Below are 20,922 nucleotides of genomic sequence, written 5' to 3'. Positions count from 1 at the left end.
CTCTATTTTATATAAATTCGATTCATAATTTTTTTTCAAGTTACTTCCTGACTCAGTAAGAACAAACCAGGCTAAACTGCTTCTTAATTTCATTGCAAACTATTTCCGGATTTTGAGAATTCGGCAGAAACACTCACACTCGAGCACAAATTGCCTCCCGATCTTCGAGCGACACATACAAGGTTTCGCTAAATGCAGAGTAGTGAGAATAGCCCCATAAACGAGTTCGTCGAATTGATAGCTTAATTTCAATTTAATTTTATTTTAGCAATCAACAGGCGGTTATAGTATATGCTGTAATCATACGTAGCTGGCACGTTTTAAGAACAGTACATAACTCCTACGTTATTGTGTAAAAATATCTCTTCAAGACTGATAATAAAACCAGTTTTGTTTTTTTTTAAGTTAAATAATAAATAAAAAAAAATAAATAAGTTAAATTAAGCTGGTTATATAAAGTTGCGTTAATTTTTCCATTTTTCGTCAACAGTTGTGATATTTCTGAAAGGTCATACGTAGAACAATATCTAAACCTTTAACATGGTGCTGAGTTCGAGCGCACGGCTCGAAAAACCCGCTCTTGGATGAGGAAAAATTTAATCGGTGCTCTTGCCGCCGCTTCACCCATATGTCTTGTTGCATTTATTACATTATTTTCCGCCTACAGTATGGCTGTACTTGAGATCACCTTCTTCTCAAACACCTTTTCGCCATAAGTATTCATTACCGGCCGGCTATTTGTCCGAATATTCTTTATAAGGGATAAAAGCTCCATTGGATTTCTATTTTTGCCAAGTGTAAAACCTTTATACTCTCGATTATCTGATCAGATCAAAGAGTCGCAATAAAATATTGAACGTGCAGTAACATTTTTACAGAATTTTCGTAATTAACGCAAATGACAATGAGTTGTATTCTTCTTCTGCTCACTCACACCAGCGGATCCCCTCTCCGCGAAACAATCTACTCGGGGTACAAGGAAAAATTGACGATGGTTGAAGAAAATATCTACCGGATAGAACGTGGGGTTCAGCAATGCGTCGATCTCGCCGTTACTACCAATGTCGGTGCCGCCTTACCTGCCGCTATTTCTACTAGTCCCTTCAGCGCGCCAAGCCTTAAGCGAGAGTTCCGGCACGAAAAAGAAGGGCTGCTGCTGGAAGGATGAGAGCACCGTATGGAGGATCTCGACGATATCATTATTTGGGATGCGATCCAAATAGGAAGCACACAGTCGCCGTCCAGCCGGGATAGCTCTCGATTGTGTCCATTCTTCTTGCTTGTTAGTAACGACTGACTATGTTACTGCAGCTGCAGGGGCTTTTGCTTCTACGCTCTTCACTGCTACCCGCATCGCCAGCAGTAAGAAGCCTTGCTTCAGCAACGCATAGATTCCTCTTTGGATGCATCCACAGAAGGCAGCCCATTGGCCCGTTTTCCTTTTGCTGATGATGAGATGACCACAGCGAGATGGGATTTTGGTGTTTACTATCCATATGAAGCCCGCAGGCTGACGGGAAAATACCAGGCCAGCGGGGGAACGATTGGATCGGCCAAAGGCTTGCCCGACTACGACCTAAGCCAGACAGCGCCGGTTCGTGTTAGTGTTCCTTGGTCCATGGCTCTTGATCCTCGGCAGCCAGCCCTGAGTAGAAGCAATGCCAGAGTCAAACTTTAGCCCCGTTGCTTGTCAGCCGCGCTCATTGTCGGAAGACCGTAACAGGGTTATTCAAGGATGACGTTAACTCTCATAGTATGACTACGCTACGTTGGCCCAAGGTTCGTGGAATATCCATAGAGAATCGAACAACTAAAAACTCTCGGATATTTGAAAAAGTAAAAAAAGCCATTATTTTCTTTCTCTCAGTTGCTGCACTTTCCAAGCTTCGTGGCTTTGCTTCACTGCTCTGTTCGCCGCACTTCTCATAGATTATCAAGCTGATCCTTGGTAGTCGGCTGCACCACTGACCTCTAATCTGAGGTGCCTGGCGTCCGTGATAAGAATAAGCGATCGGCTCGGTCGATTCACTTGAATGAATCGAGTTATACTCTGCCAGAACGTCTAGTGCGACTGCTGTTATTCACGCGTCCAGAAGTACCAGGTTACGACTGTTTCCGGACGCACGTAGGAAGCCGCTGAACAAATCAACCGGTAGGTAGCAGGCTATATATAATCGTCATATTATTCTGACTATAAACTAGCAACAATATTTACTAAGTCACACTCGTTTGGCCATTACGTGCATGGTAGACTTGCTTGACATCGTGCTAAGTGAAGGCGGCCATCGTGTTCCCCCAAACTCACGTATTAAAGGAATGAGTGGAGGAAATAAAACGCTTCATTCCCATGCACGAATAAACCCACTGATGCGATACGCTGATACCAACTAATGTAAACCATGCTAGAAGCATTGTCGCGTTATTAGTCGTTGGTCACTTCCAAAGCAGTTGCAAGCTGCAGTAAAAGCCACTTTATTACTAGAGGTAATGAACGCGTAGAGTATCGCTTCATCGGAGGTCGATGGTTCATCATGCGATGACCTGCGATTTGTTCGCAACTCATTCCGCCGTCCATTAATATTTAGCCGAGTAACGACGACCGATGGAGTCGCCAAGGGCCAGAGATACATCGCACAAATGGTGCAGCATGCGACAGACCAACAGACAAATGGCCTGGCCATGAGAGAAAGGGATTTGCTGCCAAAAACCGAAACAAAACAAAGACGAATTAGAGATAAAATCAGGAATTGCAAATATGCACTGTGTGCGCGGTACGCGCATTATCTAGCACGGGCGAGTAAATCAGTCGAAAGATCATGCATTCCTATACCATGGTTTACGAGGACCTTGCTAACTATCACACAACAATCTGGCAGCACCGATGTACAAAACGCCACATACTCGAAGAATCGGTATTATGGTTGCCATCGATACGGCAGGAGAATCTCAGTAAAAGTTCTTTTCCGTTACCAAAAAATAACGAGTAGGTCGAAAAGCCTCCACGAAGTGCTTCTATACACCCAAATACCCGCTTTCTTCTTCTGCTATGAGTGAGTCAAAGAAGCATAAAAGGTTAGTTTTACTTTTTTCAACATCAATCATACATATTCGCGAAGCACAGTAACACGAAGTGCCTATTCTTTTTTCGACGATATTCGGCCCTTTATCTCCCCCTGGCATTTGGCTACGTCGTGCCGAACTATTATTATTTGCCTCGTACTCGCACCCTGGTTCTTCTTGTTAGTGCTTAGAACGAATCGTGCAGTTTGTTCTTATGCGGCATAGGATCGTACGTGACGGGGCCCGGCTGTGGCTGAGAGCGCCGACCAATGGATGACCTTCAATACGTATCCGATACAGAGACCGAGACACAATGAACCGCGATCTGCCGCTCCCTTGCACTTGCTACTGTTACGTACATGCACTCAAGTATTCACCAGCACAATGACATAGAGCAGTCTATATCTAGCAATCTAAGAGTCTCGTTCGGTAGCCGGCCTTTGGAATTTGTTCCCACATTATCGTAAAGTCAAAACTCTGGGCCTGTATGTTTGCGAAAGATCAACGGTAACATCAAAACTTGCCCAAAACTTTTCCAATGTAGATAAGGCGAAAGGGGCTAGACAAAAACGTAACAAAATGACAGGCGTTTTCCTATACGACCACGGTCGTACTGCGTTCAATTTACGACACCGAAGTTTGCCGTTTTCGTGTTTTTCTACTTGATGTATATATTTATATAACGTCGGAGTGCGTGAGTGGCTGCATTCATTAATTACTAGATGTTTTAAGATTAAAGCTCCAGTGGATGCAGTCTTACATCGCAATGTAAGCGGGTCGTGTGCACTCAAAAGTATCCTTGTTGGACTTAGGTTCGTCAGCTTAGTCGGGCTCGGGACGAAACGGTTGTCGGGATGGCATCCAACCATGGAACGATAGGGACACACGAACTCGCCTTCGGTATCTGTCTCAATTGGAAGCAATAAGATTACCTTGTTCACGATACCCGACGGGCCTATAAACGGCGTCGCAGAGCCTCGCAGGCCATATCGGACGTCCCCTATTCCCTAGCCGGCTTGTGCTTGCTGAGTCCTTGCTTTCCTTGGTTCTGGGAGGCAGAGGGAGGCGAGGACAAACGACACGGCCGCCTGGGCCTCAACCTAACCTACAAGCCTAGTGAAGCTGCCTGAAGCCCCGGTATCACTTTACTCCCAGGAAAGCAAGTCAGGTTTTGCAAACCCGTTACATGTCCAGGATGCTTTCGACTGCCTAGGAAGATGCTATTCAACTGTTCCACGATGCGTCTAGCCGAGTTACCGTCAGGTCATTGCACAACGTACCTATTTTAGGTCAAGCCGGTAAATGCGTGCTGAAAGGTGTAGGTGTGAGTGCGGGAGCTACCTAAAGAAGGTACACAAAACAGCAAGCCAACGGGTGACGGTTAAACGAATGACTTTTTTTGTACATACAAGCGACAATGCTATGTAGCACCAATACAGGAACACAGTAGGACCTTATTCTGAAAGACACCTTTGAGGCAGCTTGTCAAAAGCTGGGTTGTTTTATGTGGAGAAAGTGTATGGACGAAGAACTATACGAAAATGAAATGCAATAAACTTCCTAGTTGTCAGATGTTGGATGACCTTAGTCGAACAGAGGGTGACAAACGCTGACAAAGTTTGCCTTTTTTTTGGTTAGCTCTAACCAGGACATAGTACCTGGCGCAAAGCTAGCGACCCCAATGAGATGCTTAAGATGAACGATTCCTAAATTTTCAAGTCATTTTCATTTTTAGGTATATCACCGAACCCGCTAGAGAGGTAAACGGCCACTTCATCGTTTCCTGAAGCATTTGTTCGTTGATTCATAGTCAACCGAATACCTGCTGCACTGTTCAAAGGTACTTACTAAATATAACTTACAGAGAACTCATTTACCATAATTACATGCTTCGAACGGCAATGTGGTTCTGCGCTACTCTCTAAATTAATTCCACATTCCAGACGCAGATATTTTTTGATTAGTGAAATACTTTCGAACGGTAGACTTGAATCGGAAAATAAAAATAACCGACTGAACTTTAACGCCGCAAGAACAGACGTAACAGCTCAAATTATTAAGTTGTATGCTGACTGCACGGGTGAGTTTAGTCATAATATCGGTAGACTGTTAGTTGAAGAGAAAAGTTGAACACCTACAATAATACCAGTCTTATAACGCATATATATATATATATATATACACATAAAAAAAGAAAGCGTTTGTTAAGACATTTATAGTCGTGTTTTCAACTTGTCCGAACATAATCAAAATCTTACTTACTTTCTCACACTTTTTGTGATTCCAGTTGTTCATTACTGTTTATTGGCACCGCATCGTATCTACTCTCACGAAGAACTAAGAATGGCAGACTTCACTCTACGACGATGACTTACCCGTAAGGTGAGCATATCTTCTGTACAATGTACTATAATTGTTCTATCTATTAAATAGTCTGCAAAATCTAACTAGCCAATCACGTCGACACTAAAGTAAATATTCATTCACTCTGTCCGAACTTGAGAATATCGTAAACAACTTGTGCGCTAATTTTTAAACGGAATACTTACGGTGCACGCTACTGTTACGTCATATGCCGGCGCATTAACCAGCATCGTTGTTCCAACTGTTCGGTCGTGTCAATGTTCGTGTAAGCCGTTTTGCCCGCCGCTTCGATGGTCTACAGAAACTTAATGACCACTTTTGTGCGCTGGCAAGCCAAATCGTTTCGGTATAACCCGCTATCTGTTTGCAAATTCCTTCGAGGCGTTTACGGGGCCGTCTTTGGCATCGCTGACCTTCCGCAAAACAGTAAACCCCTCCTTTGCTCATCCCCTTTTGGCCTAGTGTACCCTCCTCTAGTGTAAGGCTTCTGCGATCTTCTACGGCACATTTGACGAAATACACAAAGCAGGAAAAAGGTCATCATACGCTTATTCCAGAACGCAGAGTATACACTAAATAGAAATTTACAATCAGAAAGCAGTATTTGCTAATCGTCTGGAAAGTTCGACACAGTCAGATGACCATCGTATACAACTTGTTAATTTATAGGTGTTAGTGAAAATTTTAAAACATAAGCTGGAAAGGGGTCAATATTTAGCTACATAATTACGACGAGAAATTAAAGTATCTGTAAGTGTCACCTATTCGTACTGGTAAGCTGATTCCCCATTCTCAAAAAACCGATAGCGTAATCGTCTGGGTCAGTCCAAGAACGCATTGTCGAATTAAGCCGCTATAGAAAATTAACACTTTTTAGGCCTCAAAAAGCGAAGCTGTATTTCACCGTATCCAACTGACCGTTCTATTAATGATCATGATCTATTTAGAAATGCGTGTTAGATGCTCATCATTGTTACTGCTTTTGGTAGTGCGTATGGTCTGGCCTACTACCGCCGTTTCTAGTCGGTTTGTTTCAATCACTTAACGTCCATAAGGCATCCGAGCCTACTCTAGGATCTTTGTATCATTGCCTGTCAAAGGATCCTCCACCCCTTTCAACCTTTCAAGAGCACTCTCAAAGAAAACATAGGAAAGCTCTAGCCATTTACAATATACAACTTCATGGAGAAACTCTGTTTTCTGCTCGTTCACTGATGCAGCGGTACACTCGCTCTCTCAAAAGAAACGACAAACAGCGATGGTAGAACTTCGAGCTACAAGGCGCATATCACAAATCAAATAAGCATATATTAATAATGGTGATCACTTGACAGCATTAGTACACATCGTTTCATTTTTCCCGTTTACGAAACAACGAACGCTTTAAAGCGCTACGCAGCGTTATAGCTACGATCACGACGAGCACGATTGCATTGCCGAACTTTAATAATAAAACTGGTTTAATTGATTCCACTTTCCCTGTGATACAAAGAGAAAGAGCTGCAGATTTCGAATTTAGCTACGCTTGAACCGTAATGCTGGTCCCGCCATTGTCTCAAAATCGATGTTTGAACGAGTTCCTGTCCGTATGTCTGCGTCTTTTACGTTAACTTTTTTTCGTTGCAGCTTTCTTTGTCAGGCGTTCAGCAACTGATTGTGTACACGCTGTGTGGTTTCTTGCGCATGTGAGGAATGCCTTCGGAAATCGATACCTGAGAAAGTCCCGTAACGGGCGCCCACAAAGTCCTGTACTTCGCTCGACCTGCTCACTCAACCCATTCACTCAGTAGCAAGCCGTCCTAGATAATGAGACGTCTAAACACGCTAGCGAGTATTACGTTGTGTTCCTTGTGCCTTGATAAGACGATTCAAACGACATCGTTGTACAGCAGAAACAAGCCGCTTTGACGATATCGGCAAAGGCGTTCCACGAGTGCGATCGACGATTGCGATCATTCGAGGACTAGCCTGAAGAAGCGGCTATAAAAAACGACTGTGTCAAAAGTGGGATTTCCGCTTTGGGGCGATAGATATTCACAGTTATAAAACGAGCTCACTGGCCAAATATGAGCGGGATCAGCCTTATGACAGAGCCTTGAGCCCTGAACGAAGTATCGCTTCTGAGGCTCCACCGTACCTTACCCATTCCTAAACTGTCGAAATTTTAATACTACAACCGTAACATATAGTACAGTCATATTTGTGTGGAAGCAGTGTCTCTCTTGGCACTGAACTGGCGAGCCGATAGAGGCACGTCACTAAAAGTACGATATGTCATGCCGATGGTGTCACTTCAAGCGTTTGTCTTGACAGGCAGGCCAAGCACAGCTTTTTGGCTGCCAAAAGCCTGTTAGCTTTACAGTATCTGCAATCCAGTGTATACAATTGTTGACATTCGGTAAAATAATGTCCGTCTTTCGATTCAGTAAAAAAGAGATGCGGTTTGTGTCGTCTCGCAGCTACTGCAGTGGTCATAGAGGACGTGAAAGAGCGCTCTATTCGTTTTGCACTCATGCACGTCCTTTCCGTTAAAAACAGCCGGGCTAGCGTCAGCTGCCGACTTCAGGATGTAACAGGACCAATCAACCGGCGCCCAGATCTAAGTTCTACTATACACACAGACACACACACATATATATATATTGTAAACTACTAATTTTGGCTGAAAGTAGAAAAAGATCAACCAATCTGACAAGGAAAGCAAACAAGCTTGAGGGAGACTGAAGACGTTCGTTCTTTTGTTTCAACCGTCGATGACCCGTTGAGCCGGAAATGAGATCGCTTGGTCTTCAAGTGGCGCAGCTAGGAAGCAGACATCTGCCGGGTCCCCGTGTATATTTGCCTACGCCCAGGGTGCGCTGGATGCGCGTTCCATATATGATATGTACGATTGCGACCATATAACTTAAATAGATATTGTACGTGAAAGTAATTGGAGCAAGGGTCTAGCATCCAACATTTGCCTTCAGAAATCGTTTGAATCGTCTGGGTCCAAGATAGGGAATTTCCATTAGTAAGTCGCTTAATGTTGAGCCAGAAGGTTTTATAAAGACCCTATTTGCTTGATATTTTGACGTTGTTCGGTGCATCCAGTACCATCAATCGACTGTTTCGTTGTGATGGCAACCAGAGAGGATAGGGATAAGTTAAATGCACTTTTCAAGGCCGACCAAAGATGGATTTTATGTGATCAACAGATTTGTCCGAAGGCTTTTAAGGCATAGAATATTGAACGATGGGGAAGTTATTCGCAAGCGGCAGTGAAATTTGTTTAAGACGAATTAAAGACCGCTTGCAAACGGGCTAGAAGTTTATTAAAATCTATTACCGTTAGTAGATACGCTGCTGAATGAAAGAACCGTCTAAATAATGAAGAGCGGTGCTTTTGAAGATTGTAGGAAGGAAAATAAGGACATTGAAGCCTGTGCGCGAGAATGGCAATTTGAAACGAATCGTTTAGATTGAGAAGAGAGCTTTTAAAATTGGAAAAATACAAATCTGTTTCGAAAAAGGTTGCGTTCATTTACACTCTGGATAAATATTGCACGAGCTGCTGGCTTTGGATCTGAACTAATAACATTCGGTTTAGGTTATGGCCGGAGTCCCACAACGAGACGAGTTGGCAGCTCGCTAAGCTTTTTGGAATAATGCATATTTGCCAGAGAACTTTGTTGCCATCTTGAAATATAAAAACTAAATACCATTTACAAACTAACATTTCAACCTTTCAATAGTAACTTGCGGAAATGCCTTTACTCACGGTCACTGTATCTATCGGATCTCTCAGACAACGTATTCCACTTTTAATCTGTTCGCCCGCATATTTCATATTAAACTGCACGTTAATAGATTCTCTGATGGTCAGTCTACGTCCTTTTTTGCCATTTGAAGGTATTGGTACATATCAGGACAACCAAGTTCTCATTCAATGAGACTGCAGCTATATTCCGGTGAAGTTTATCATTGAAAATGCCTGCACATGTAATGGACATTAGTATTTTTATTTCATCTTTTTTTAGCTCAGTATATCTACGAGCATAAACGTATTGAATGTTTGCCTATACATCCGCTTGCTGTCTAGCTCGACCTATAGACACTTGAAAGTTAGGAAAACAGCTTCGAGCTCTGTTAGGGTTTTGGTGGCCTATTATATCATTGCACAATCCACTGAAGTAAGTGAGGGTATAGACTTCATATTATGACACGAACTGAGCGGTCAGTTTAATGGTGATCTTATTTGATAAGATTAATAGCATCACTTGCAGGTCCCCTATTTGCGTTGCGTTTGAAAAGAGCCTTAATTGGCTCCAGGAGGTTACATCGTTTAGATAGGAGATAAAGAATGATACGATCATTCATTGTAATTAGCGGCATGAGCTTGTTTCAAATCAACGGACAACATTAGTTGACAAACTAAGAGGCCGCTCTGTTTTTACAAATGATTTTTATTTTGAAACTATTCATGTTACAGAGAGGTAGTTCAAATATGAGCATAATTTTTAACTTATGAATGGTACAAAATGCTTAATTTGCGTGCATTGCTTCAAGACAAGAGACGATTGGGAAAAGGCTTGTCGAGCAAGGCACCTCCAGGGTAGCCATCAGGAAATAGGTTACAGTGCGACGAAGAGAGAACAAGGCTTGGATACAAAGGGGGTCGAGCTATTATGGTGGGTGCAGTATTATGGAAAAGGTTATGTCGGAGTGTAGTCTCTCCTCTCTACTAGTCTATTCTTTGTTTTAACTTCAGAACCTACACACAAAAGCTGTGCTTCTCAAAGATAAAATCCGAACAGGTCGATAAAATGGTTATCGTACTTTAACGGATTATGTATAGTTTATGATCGGCGATATTGGTCTCTGCACGGTAGTGCGTCTGGGGGAGTGGGGTAGCTGTTTCATGATGAAAGGTAATTAGAAAAAGTTGGGCCCGGAAATTAAGGAGCTACTAAGTATAAACAGGAATATTGCACTCAAGTAAAGCATTTTTACATAATTGAAAACGAATAGGTATAGCGAAGTGTAAAAACGGGCATTGTGGTAGAAAGATTGACGCAAGGCGTACATTTAAACTTTTTCTTACTTTATTGTGTGTTCAAATACCAGCTACTTCACAGGCCGGGATTGCTGGTACAGAAGGTCAGGAACTATGCTATTCCTTTCCTTAATATTGCCCTTTGCTACTTTTTCATGATATTGGGGATGGTTGGAAATGTTGGTCTATGCTTCTAGGATAACGCATTGGACTCGCCGTTCGCCAAATTGAAACATTTCTTTACGATTGAAGCCGCTCTGTATTGTACGTAAGGGACTCATGCCACGGACTTGAAGGGCATCACGGAAAAGTTTACGTAGCAATGGAAATAATAATTAGAAAATGGACAAAAACCAAGAATCATTACAAAGTAAATATAAAATCTTACTTATCGCATTTATTGCAATTACGTTATTCTTTCCACTAGTTAAACGCATTTGTATATATATATATATATATTATTGTATATATATTAATGTATACTTAATATCACACCTCCGGGAGTTTAAAAATAAATGTCTCGTGAGGCAAATTGTTGTTTAGTTAAACAGAAGTTTAGTAAATACGGGTAACCTTGCCATTGGGACCTGATAATAAGGATCATATTTCTATAGTTTCGTATTCCCTGGGTCATTTTGTCTTCGTTGAACTACTAACTATCATCACCAGTCTCCTTTCCATTTAGCTCTTTTCTTCGAGTGCGTTATTTACAGAATCTGGGCCTTGTATACCCTATGATATGGGCTCCGCTATTTGATCCGTTTAATATTCTTTTTCATTCGGATTAATCGTCTAATAGCGCTCCGTTTATGCGCATACAAAAGACAAAAAATGTATGATATCGGTTTTCTTTTTTTTGCAATGACCTTCCCTCACAACCTTTTTTTTTTGTTTTTAATTACATTCACATGCCAACTCGACGCCTACCAATTAACAATTCATTCTTAATATATACTTGACGTCTGTTAACCTACCTGCAGTTGTGGGAGCCCCTTGACCCGGCCCGCCATCAGTCACCTCCCCTATGCATGCACCATTTACTAATGTATGTTCGTTTGTTCGTGACACACGGAACACTGGCAAAGGTGGGTCGCAAAGCAAGTCTGGCTGACGAGTACGCAAGCACCAAGTGATAACCCAAACCCCTTGTCCGCAATGAACTAACGATTAGATCGTCCACTCGCTCGCAAGCCAGCCTGGTCCAGAGTTGTCTAGTCTCTTCTTAGTCCACGGATCTACCTAACAGATAAGGCAATAACGTGACCAGGTGGAATGTTTTTACCCGAGAAGTTTCACCGTGATTCCAATGCTCTATGTGCGCAGGGCGTGTCACTAACAGCAGCCCGTCCTAGACGAATGAAGTTCTATCTGACCAGTTAAACGATATGGAGTTTCTTCCGTGCTTTTTGCCTCTTTATGGCGTTCTTTGTTCTTTTTCTCTGCGCCCCTGGTGTTTGTACATGCGCACGCATGATCTCACAACAGAACAGCCTGTGCACTCAATGGCCTTCAGGCCACCAATATTCATACAGCTGAAGCTAGCTTGATTGCGACAGTGAAGCAAAGATCGGGGACGATGAAAATTCGATAAATAATATGCAATTTGGAAGAAGACCATATCCGTGCCACCTAAGGCTCACGCCGGTCAAATGGAAGATACATGCGTTTATACGCCTACTAAATAAATAAAGCAGATTTTAGATTTCTGTTATAGGAACGTGTTCACGCACCATTGCACGGGCCACGTAGATGTACTGTAGTAAATCAATGTAAATCAAATTCAAATGCAGTGGGTATTCGGGACATAGTATAAATCTGTCACAGGTGGAATTGAAAGTTCGAAGAGGATATTTTATAGGAGCAATAACAATGATTTAACTACGGACATCAAAATGATCTAAAATGACATCGTTCATCTGCTTTTTAACATTCATTCTACTTGCTATATATTTTGTACAATTACCGAAATAGGATAACGAAGAGATAGTTAATCATCCGTCTAGAGTACGGAAACGTATACCAGAAACCTTCATGCTATTATATAATATATATTCGTGCTATGATAATAGAAATTTCTACGGTAGCTTAATGGGTAAATCAAAACGCATGTAATAAAACACACACACCAGTGGTATCTTTACCAGCTGATCATATATATATATATATAGCAGCTAGCGGTAAGGTAATATCTGATGTTGCGGCATTTGTAATTATGAACGACGTAATGTTAGACCCGTATTTGTTTTTAGATAAACACCGCATGCGTCAGATAACATTGTGCGCTGTCTAGCAACATCGGGAAGGCGGCTTCCCTTGCCGGCCTGATTTAACGTCGCTATAGAGCAAACTGTAATGTTAAGTACCCGATTAGGCTTTCTCAGCTAAATAGTACCTATTGTATCTGTTGCAACTGACGCAATGATCATTGGCGTATAGAAACGCAGGTGAGGGAAAGGCGGTTGCTGCGATATGTACAGTGACATGATGGAAGGAGGCGCACTTGACTTTCTGGTACCCATGTATAGCAGATTACAAATGGCAGCGGGCGCGGCATTTTGAAGACAGTCCATCGGACGAATATACACCGCCAAGTTCGTTCGTGTTGCGTCTAGTGTCCACCATAGTGTGAAGAAGACGAAACGGATGGATGGATGGAGGCTTGGCACCGCTGCTTAAGAAATAGCTTAGGAAGTGCACGTCACAACAACATGACGTCTGGGCTTTCTCTGTAGCACGACGACGTTGCTGTCAATTGCCAGGTCTGATCTACTTGATGCCCCGCGAAAGCACGAGAGATCTGTTTCCCCATGAAGAGCTTCCGTCCAGGACAGCGACAGCGGTTCTAAGTGCATGTCTTCCATCCACCAGGTTGGCATTGCCTACACGTTTGTTCCCACCATCTTTTGAAGCTTATCTATTCAAAGCTTTGAAGCAATTTCGGCCTCTTCGACGGCTCTTCCTTGTGGCCGCATGATATCTCGCTAAGCCAAAATACAAATCATTACAGTGGAACAAGTCTACCGTATGGAGTTGCTTCGGAAATTAAATCACAGCTTCTCTAGTTTACTTTCTCAAGGGATTCTAAGCAGGTAAAAGAAGTGGAAAAGAGCGACAAAAGGCGATCACGCCTGGCAGAACTGTTGAAGTGTATTCCGGTAAGGTCAACGGTGAACAATATCTCTTTTAACACAACTTTCACACATTGCAGGTGGTAAAGTGATGCACAGTGTGATCCGTTAAGGAAACGCAAGGTGTGCAGACCCGCACATGTCGACCCGCAGAATAATGACCCACGTACCTATGCAAAGGGCTTCAGCCACAGTGGTCTCGCGGTTAGCTGTCCATGCAACAAAGTAACGGAGAACAGAGACAATGTACGTTGCATATCTATCGTGCTCGAACAATTTTTTTGAGGCATCACACAGTTAAACTAATCAGCCTACAGCTGTATTGTTGAATCTTAGCTGACTTGGTTGAAATTTGGCCAATAGCTCTAGAATTGTTTGGTAACACAAAACGAGGCCCGTTATTCGAATTCTCGTTTTTCTTGTAAACGCACCTTATTTTTCTAAAGTGTATTTTGGCTATGGGTATGAGGTTCATATACTCACCTACCAGTTACAAGCTAAATTACAATGAAACGATTATTGAATTTTCTTTTTCAACATGGCTTATTTCTTTTTCCGACTTAACGTCTGTGCAGGCCATCAGCACGAGACAAGGTATTGTATACATTTTTGTATAGCTATACGGATCGATTAACAATGACAGGCCATTCATATAGCTTTATCTAGTAGCTAGCGTGAAGGAGCGTCCAAGCAGATAAGAGTCTAAAGTGTCATACTCTAACGGATTCTCAGTCAATCTGAGATGGTAACCGTGGTTTTGGCCAACCTTTTGCTGATCTCTCGCCACCTTGTGGTCGACTGGATCTGGACCAAGATCAGTCCACAGCCGAGCCCTCATACAAGCGCCCTCTCTTTTTTTGTAAGAGCAACGCGGGTTAGGGATAAGTAGAATAGGGGGTATGATATTTTCCGTCTTACTCAAACAATGGTAATGAGTAAGGGCTCTGCTGCAGAGAGGAAATAGTACTTACGTGTATGGCGCCCTGTCGTCTGTTCCGGTTGTAGACGGAATGGTAACAGAGACACTGATGGCCGTGCTTATGGTTGTGATAAATACTTCGGTCCCGGTCGCTCTGCAGAAAGTAGCGTGACGCGTAGGCTGTTATGGGCGGTTGGGATGCTGGCGCAGGATGGGCACAAAGACAACGCGTGGCGCCTCCAGCAGTAACAGCGCCAACACTAGGCTGTGAAAGGATGGCATCGGTGTTCACACAGTAAGGCCCAAAGGAGGTCATCGAGCCGCGACGAGGTATCTGTAAGGATAGAAGCAGGCAAGGAGCAGGAGTCGTCGACAAAAACGAGCAAGAAAAAAATGGACGATTACTGCTTTGGATAGACCGGTACCACAAGTGAATGCACACTTGTAAGAAAAAAAAGATAACTGAAAACCTATACAGGATAATAATAATAACGTAGAATAACTAGTGGATAGTGACATCTAGGTCGAGATGACGTTATGATTTCTTTAAGGAGAACTATCCTTACTATAAATTCATATCTGCTGGCTCACCTTGTGTTTTGTTTTTGGCTAATAGCTTATTTTGTAGTATTTTTAATGGTCGAAATCAACGGTTCGCGAAATTAGACTAGATGCTGGCATTAGATCTAGTAAACTCCCAGCACGCCGTTTGACTTAAATATGCTCTATAGGCTGAGATTTGGAAACTACTACGTTATTTGGTTTTCGCGTAGAGATATATATGGTACACTTGCGTGCACATTGCAGTGTTATCTTGTCTTCCATGAAAGATTGTTTCAATATGTTGAAAGCTCATCCTCGTGCGCTTCCTCATTTAAAAACTGCCTGTCAGTGCAGTGGTCACAGGGGCATATAACGCAGTTGTTATGCTACCGTGGACAGGATCTGCTGCCAGGTAACTCAGGTGAAGTGAGTTCCAATCGAGTGTCCAGCGGCGCTAGCAGTTCTCTTAATAGGAAATCGACGAACCGAATATATACCGTAACTATATGAATATAATAACTATTTATCTCTTCGACGTTCCAGAAAATCGTACCTCAGATATAGTCTCTCTCATATATGCTTTTACTGCTGCTATTTTTAACAACTGCCCTCCTTTTGAACAGAGCAATCTTCTTTGCTTATACATGACTATTGCATACTCGTTCGGCAGTGGCGACTTGAGGTATTGGAATGGTAACTACTGTTGGGCTACGTCCCCGAACAGATTTGCATTTAACGATACGTGAGTATCAACAATTGTCGCTCATAGAGATTCATTCATGGAAGACTACAAATGAAGAGCGTGGTTACGCTAAATTAGCATCTGGTGAAGTCGATGCATGATGAGGAGTTGGTGGTTCGTTTTCTATTGCCTGTTTAGACTTATTTAAGTGCTTCGATGTATTTACCTACCCGCCGTTTAAGCGTTTTAGCTTTTTAAAAGAAGCAATCTATAGCCAGTGGTACTTAAAGCTAATAATTTTCTGGTGTCAGTGGGACGTAACGTGCATTACCAGCTTCAAGCAGCTGACATTACTGACGCTGGCGACACAAGATTTTACCGATAAGTGAACAGAATCCTATATCGAAAAACAAGAGTACGAATGTCCTTGGGACCAAAAAGAATTCACTACTGAGAATCCTAGACCTGCTATAACATTTATAGAAACGTCTTATATACATATTGAAGGTGAGGTATTCATTATTTTTCTCATAAAAAAAAAACAAAAAATCGATTCTGGTTACCACTGCAGAAAACAGGACGGCCAACCAACCTAGCCATAGGATTTCAAAGCGATGTGTAGCGTACACGGATCGCAATAGACGCGAGATTGAAAGGCCATGAAGTATCTCGCGTAGATCAAAAGTATAGATCTTAGTAACACAGAAATGACAGACCGAAACGAATGACAGCGTTATACAATACAGGCGAATGGTAAAATTCTGCAAATTGCGCTAATACTACCAAGCCTAACTAGGGCTTGACGAAAAAACCACTGGCGACAAAGTATCCTGAAGGTCAAGCAGTACAAGCAGCAGTAACAGCAACTTAGTACCAGTTTATGATCAACAAGGGACAAAGAGGCTCCTTCATTGATCTCGAAAGCTTTTAAGTAGGGCATATTAGTAAGAGGTTATGAAATATCGCGGTGAATTAAAGTTGGCAAATAGCTAGGTTCAAAATGGCCAAGTAGAAAATAGGAAAAATCTACAACCGAAAAGAGCAAAAAAAGGAGTGAATTTGTCGTCTTGGAAGTCCCACCGGCGAAGAGGAGGTTGGTTGGTGGTAAAAGGTGTGCGGCCTGTACTACTTATTCCCTCAATACTGGTCTTGGGTGGCAGGATTAAGAAACAGCAGGGAAAAAGCGATAACTACCTTAGCAAGAAAGAAAGGATCTGCAATGGGCAGAAACGTCGAGCCTTGAGATCCTTCGACTTTCATACTTCCCCCCTTGTCGAAATTGGCGACTCACAGGACTGCGATCTGCGGGAGGTTCAGTGGTGTCTTAGAGTGGAAATCACTGCGGCATAGCCAGCTGCCATCGGATACCGAAAAGCTGAACATCTTCGTAAAACCGGAAACCCGATTTCCTTCTCAGTATCCTCAGGCGGTTCAAGGCCGCTTTAGGTGATGAAAGAGCGCGAGGGCGGCCACCAGTTTCCGTAGGGTAATACGAAAACGAAATTAAGTTCCGCTATTTAGCAAAGACTATTGTGTGATTCAACAGGTATTTGTGGCCTTGCTGGCCATTCCTCAATGCATAGAGTACATACAGATATGAATGGTCAAGTATCACAGCCCAGGCAAGAACCCGTGGTTCCACCTTGTCAGATCTACCTGCTCTCAAGGTTTCATCTAGAAAAGACATAATCTAGGGCTCTTCTGTACGCCACTTCAAAGCAGACACCATATGGCACACCGATTTAAATTGATAAGGTGGACACTATATTAGCTCCTTGATAAGGCAGCTTCTAATTGGCTTCTTTGAACTGGAACTATCTGAACCTACCTTGCGGAATTGTTTACCTCTCCAAATTAGTTTGTAAAAGCTGGAGATGCCTAACGAAAAGCACAAAATGAGTTAAACATTATAGCCATTACAAGCATGGCAGCATTACAAGATGTCATTACAGTTCTTTACAATCTGGAACAGTGCAGTATGTGAATAGTCGCGGCTTTAACTCCCTTGAGTTGTGTGTCGCAAAAAAGAACCGCAGTTTTTAGGATCACTACGAGCTGTTTTTTTTTTTTTTTTTTTTTTTTTTATTAACTGTGGATTTTAAATAGATTCTTTGATCCTATGTATGCGAAGAAGGCGGATGTTCTACTTTTGTACAAGTTAGTTTAGCATGATATGGTACCCTGTAGTGTGCCATGGCTGGCAACTGCTTATTGCTCAGTGGCTGCGTCTTTGCAATATATTTGAGTATGAACGCCAGATGTATGGTAAAAGTCGCCCTACAAAAGGTGTTAGGTGAGGCCAAGCAAAAAATATGAGTGAACTGTGTTCTAACATGGCAAGCATAGTGAGTGGCTTGCATGTATTCTATGGTGGGGACTATTAGTGCTTTTCCTATCCTGGCGAATATAGATGTTTAGGTTAGCAAATTCTTATTTACGAAATGATAACCGCGCAAAGATAGCAGAAGCACATACGATTTCGTATGTACACCCTTTGAATGTGGGGTATCCCAAATGAATCGAATTATTCTTGCTCCCGACAAAGTGAGCGCCTCTTAAAACTGAAGGACAATAGTAGAAGGGAACTGATTAAGATACTGATGCTGGTGAATCATGCATACAACGTGAACGAAAAAAATTGTAAACCTGCAGCAAGCAGAAGACGTCTAAGAAATCTAGACCTACATGGTGCAATTGTCGAATTGCAAACCTGTATTTATCAGAGGCAGCTCATGTCGAATTTAGTTCCAAATTAAGTAATACTGCATTATTTCCAAGAAATAGGAGCGTTTCGATAATGCCTGTTACTTCGTTGTTACGATGCTCGAAGATCAATCGAAAGCTTCGAAAAGAGCAGCCGCTACCGTTAGTTCCGCTCGATTCGAGTTATATGGACATCTGTCAATCATCAGATCCTTTGCATTATATTACATCTCTCCAGTAGCAATGCGCACGAGGCTTCATGGACAGTTTGTATGGGTTCATTTTTGGTAAGAGGCAAAAACACTAATGTTGAATATATTGTGCTACAGTTAAAGCACCACGATGTAGCTTAGCTACATGTATACGTATCGCGACGCACGCAATAATGTGACGATGATTTGGCGCGTTACGGCGCACTTTTTCAAATCGTACGGCTGAGTGCTTCATAAGCGATATATGTCTGCTGTTATTCGAAAACAAATGATGCTTTTGAGTACGGTGTTTATGTTGGGATGAGAACGCTTTTTTTAAGATGATACGAACTTAATAACTAGCATCTCATTTAATGGCTACAAGGGCCAACTTAATCAAAATCCTCCTTCTTATATAATTATGCTACTCGTGTTGGCTAACTACGGGTTACTGCGTACCTTCGTTAAGACAGAGAACGAAAAAGTATGTTTCGATTCGTTTTTAAACAGTACATTCTCTATAACTCCAACGTTTTATACGTTTATTACAATTGTATAATATTTTTCTAATTCGAATAATTAATCAAGTGGCTTGAATAACTACACTCATATTATTATTGCTATTACCGTAGCAAAGCGCCCGTCTTGCTGACTGCAAGTCGTCGTTCCTTGCGAGGCCACATGATGAGCGTGGGCTGCTTGTTGTTGTGGGTTGATCTCATAGTTGGAGGTGGAAGCGACGCTGCTGTCGACCTCCAGGGCCTGATGCTAGGTGTCATCGTAATCGTATGGCGAAGGAGGTCGCGCCAGCCCTGGACCACTACACGAACCGCCTCCGATGCCCACACAAATAGGCCCGTTTTCACGAATCCCGTGGCCGGCGTGGCCCGGAAACGGAGGCGGCGGTGGGAATGGCAAATCCAACGCTGAGGTCACAAATGTGCTGCCTGGGATTTAGCAATAACAACAACAACAACAACAACAATAATAATAACACCGTGCAGAGTAAATGAACCTATTGTCTTCTCAACAAGATAGCCCTGTGGCTATGCATATATGCACTGTAAAAGAAAATATCTAAAAGTGCAATTTACAAACAACTTTCGATCACAAAAACTGTTCATTCCTTTTTTAGATCTCTGTTTATATATAGATTAAATGAACTTGCACAACGCTGAACTTGTCCAAGAAAATAGATAAATAATAGAAAGGTACTACGCACACTGGAAGCGCCACATTAGCTTATCTACTATTGTTGACCGTAACAACCAATGCTAGGTGGGCGAATCAGTAACGACGAACCACGAATACACTTAATATTTTATTGGTATATAAACTAGACGTTGGAACTTAGGTAAATGAGGTTATTGTAATAAAGTTCCACTTTCGATGACAAGTGCCGATAAATGGAAGTACTTAATGATTTCACTTAAAGCAAATAAGTCGAGCCATACTTGGCTTATTTTTCGTCCGGTTTACCGAAATAACCTACAACGACCACCCAAGCGAATCTCTACGATTTGCTTATTCGTTTTGTGGCTATCCCCCTATCCTTCAGGTTGGGGCAATGAGCTAGATGACCGAACCGAGCCGCCTATATTATAGCACATGGTTGACCTTCTGCCCTTCGGTCCCACGGCTGTTTCATAGCAGTAGGTGGACCCATAACAGTACGGGACATACTACCGTACATACGACTACGACTAGTTCCTAGTGTCACTGAGAGTTGAGACTCATAATCGAGCTCGTAAACTGCAACAGGAACCGTTCGTGCGTGGTTGGTTAGGGACTCTTCTCTGTGAGTCCACTCTGACAGCGCTCTACTGAGGAGGAACCTCTGGTTCACCTTCCCGCGCTCCCCCCTTCCCCCACTTCCTAACTCCTTAACTCCGGCCATTTGCTTCTCTGGCCTGCAATGAATCACCCTTACAAAGGCAACATACCAGTGGGACCATATACTGTTCGTTCACCAGCCATGCTGTCTGCTAGGGATAGTCGAATCTTTGAAAAGTTTGCACGCTATAGTTATCGTAGAGTCTATATTGTTAAGCAGCAGCAGCAACGATGAGAATGTTTCTTTGCTTTTACATCTTCTTCACGCGGATGGGCTCGCTGTTAAAGAAAAGATTGTCAAAGAGACATCCCCATTTAACAGTATTTGTTCTTGAAAGACGATGTTGGGCCATCGCTTAGATCCGCTGATCCGCGTAATGATCTCTTCGCAGATCCGCAAGCTTAGCACAGCTAATTTTTAGATTGATTTCCCGCTTGTATGCTGAAACGGATGTTGACCACAA

At 42.5% G+C, this 20,922-nt stretch overlaps 2 protein-coding genes across 4 annotated transcripts in view; one reads left to right on the top strand and one right to left on the bottom strand.

The window, feature by feature from the left end:
* Positions 1–20,922, bottom strand: part of LOC111248405 (glutamate receptor ionotropic, kainate 2-like) — a 315,895-nt gene that overhangs the window by 12,523 nt on the left and 282,450 nt on the right. The window contains exons 17-19 of one of the 2 annotated variants that reach the window (XM_086985510.1): positions 19,253–19,572; positions 14,559–14,840; positions 5,610–5,921 (exon numbers count right to left, since the gene is read on the bottom strand). In XM_086985510.1, coding sequence (XP_086841636.1) covers positions 19,394–19,572 — 179 coding nt within the window. In that variant the 3' untranslated portion in view covers positions 5,610–5,921; positions 14,559–14,840; positions 19,253–19,393. The remainder of the gene's footprint in view (positions 1–5,609; positions 5,922–14,558; positions 14,841–19,252; positions 19,573–20,922) is intronic. The other variant, XM_022800707.2, reaches the window with a different exon arrangement.
* LOC111248403 (protein Njmu-R1-like) overlaps positions 1,960–20,922 on the top strand; it is a 60,462-nt gene continuing 41,499 nt past the window's right edge. The window contains exons 1-4 of one of the 2 annotated variants that reach the window (XM_022800695.2): positions 1,960–2,152; positions 4,796–4,900; positions 5,348–5,442; positions 13,668–13,833. The gene's annotated coding sequence lies outside the window, so the exon portion shown is untranslated. Of the gene's footprint in view, positions 2,153–4,795; positions 4,901–5,347; positions 5,443–13,024; positions 13,328–13,667; positions 13,834–20,922 lie in introns of those variants that run through there. The other variant, XM_022800696.2, reaches the window with a different exon arrangement.

This window comes from Varroa destructor, unplaced genomic scaffold, assembly GCF_002443255.2.
Source record: "Varroa destructor unplaced genomic scaffold, Vdes_3.0 BEIS01000003.1, whole genome shotgun sequence".
Lineage (NCBI taxonomy): Eukaryota > Metazoa > Arthropoda > Arachnida > Mesostigmata > Varroidae > Varroa > Varroa destructor.
Note: the sequence above shows the minus strand (reverse complement) of the source record. Positions and strands in the feature narration are given on the sequence as shown.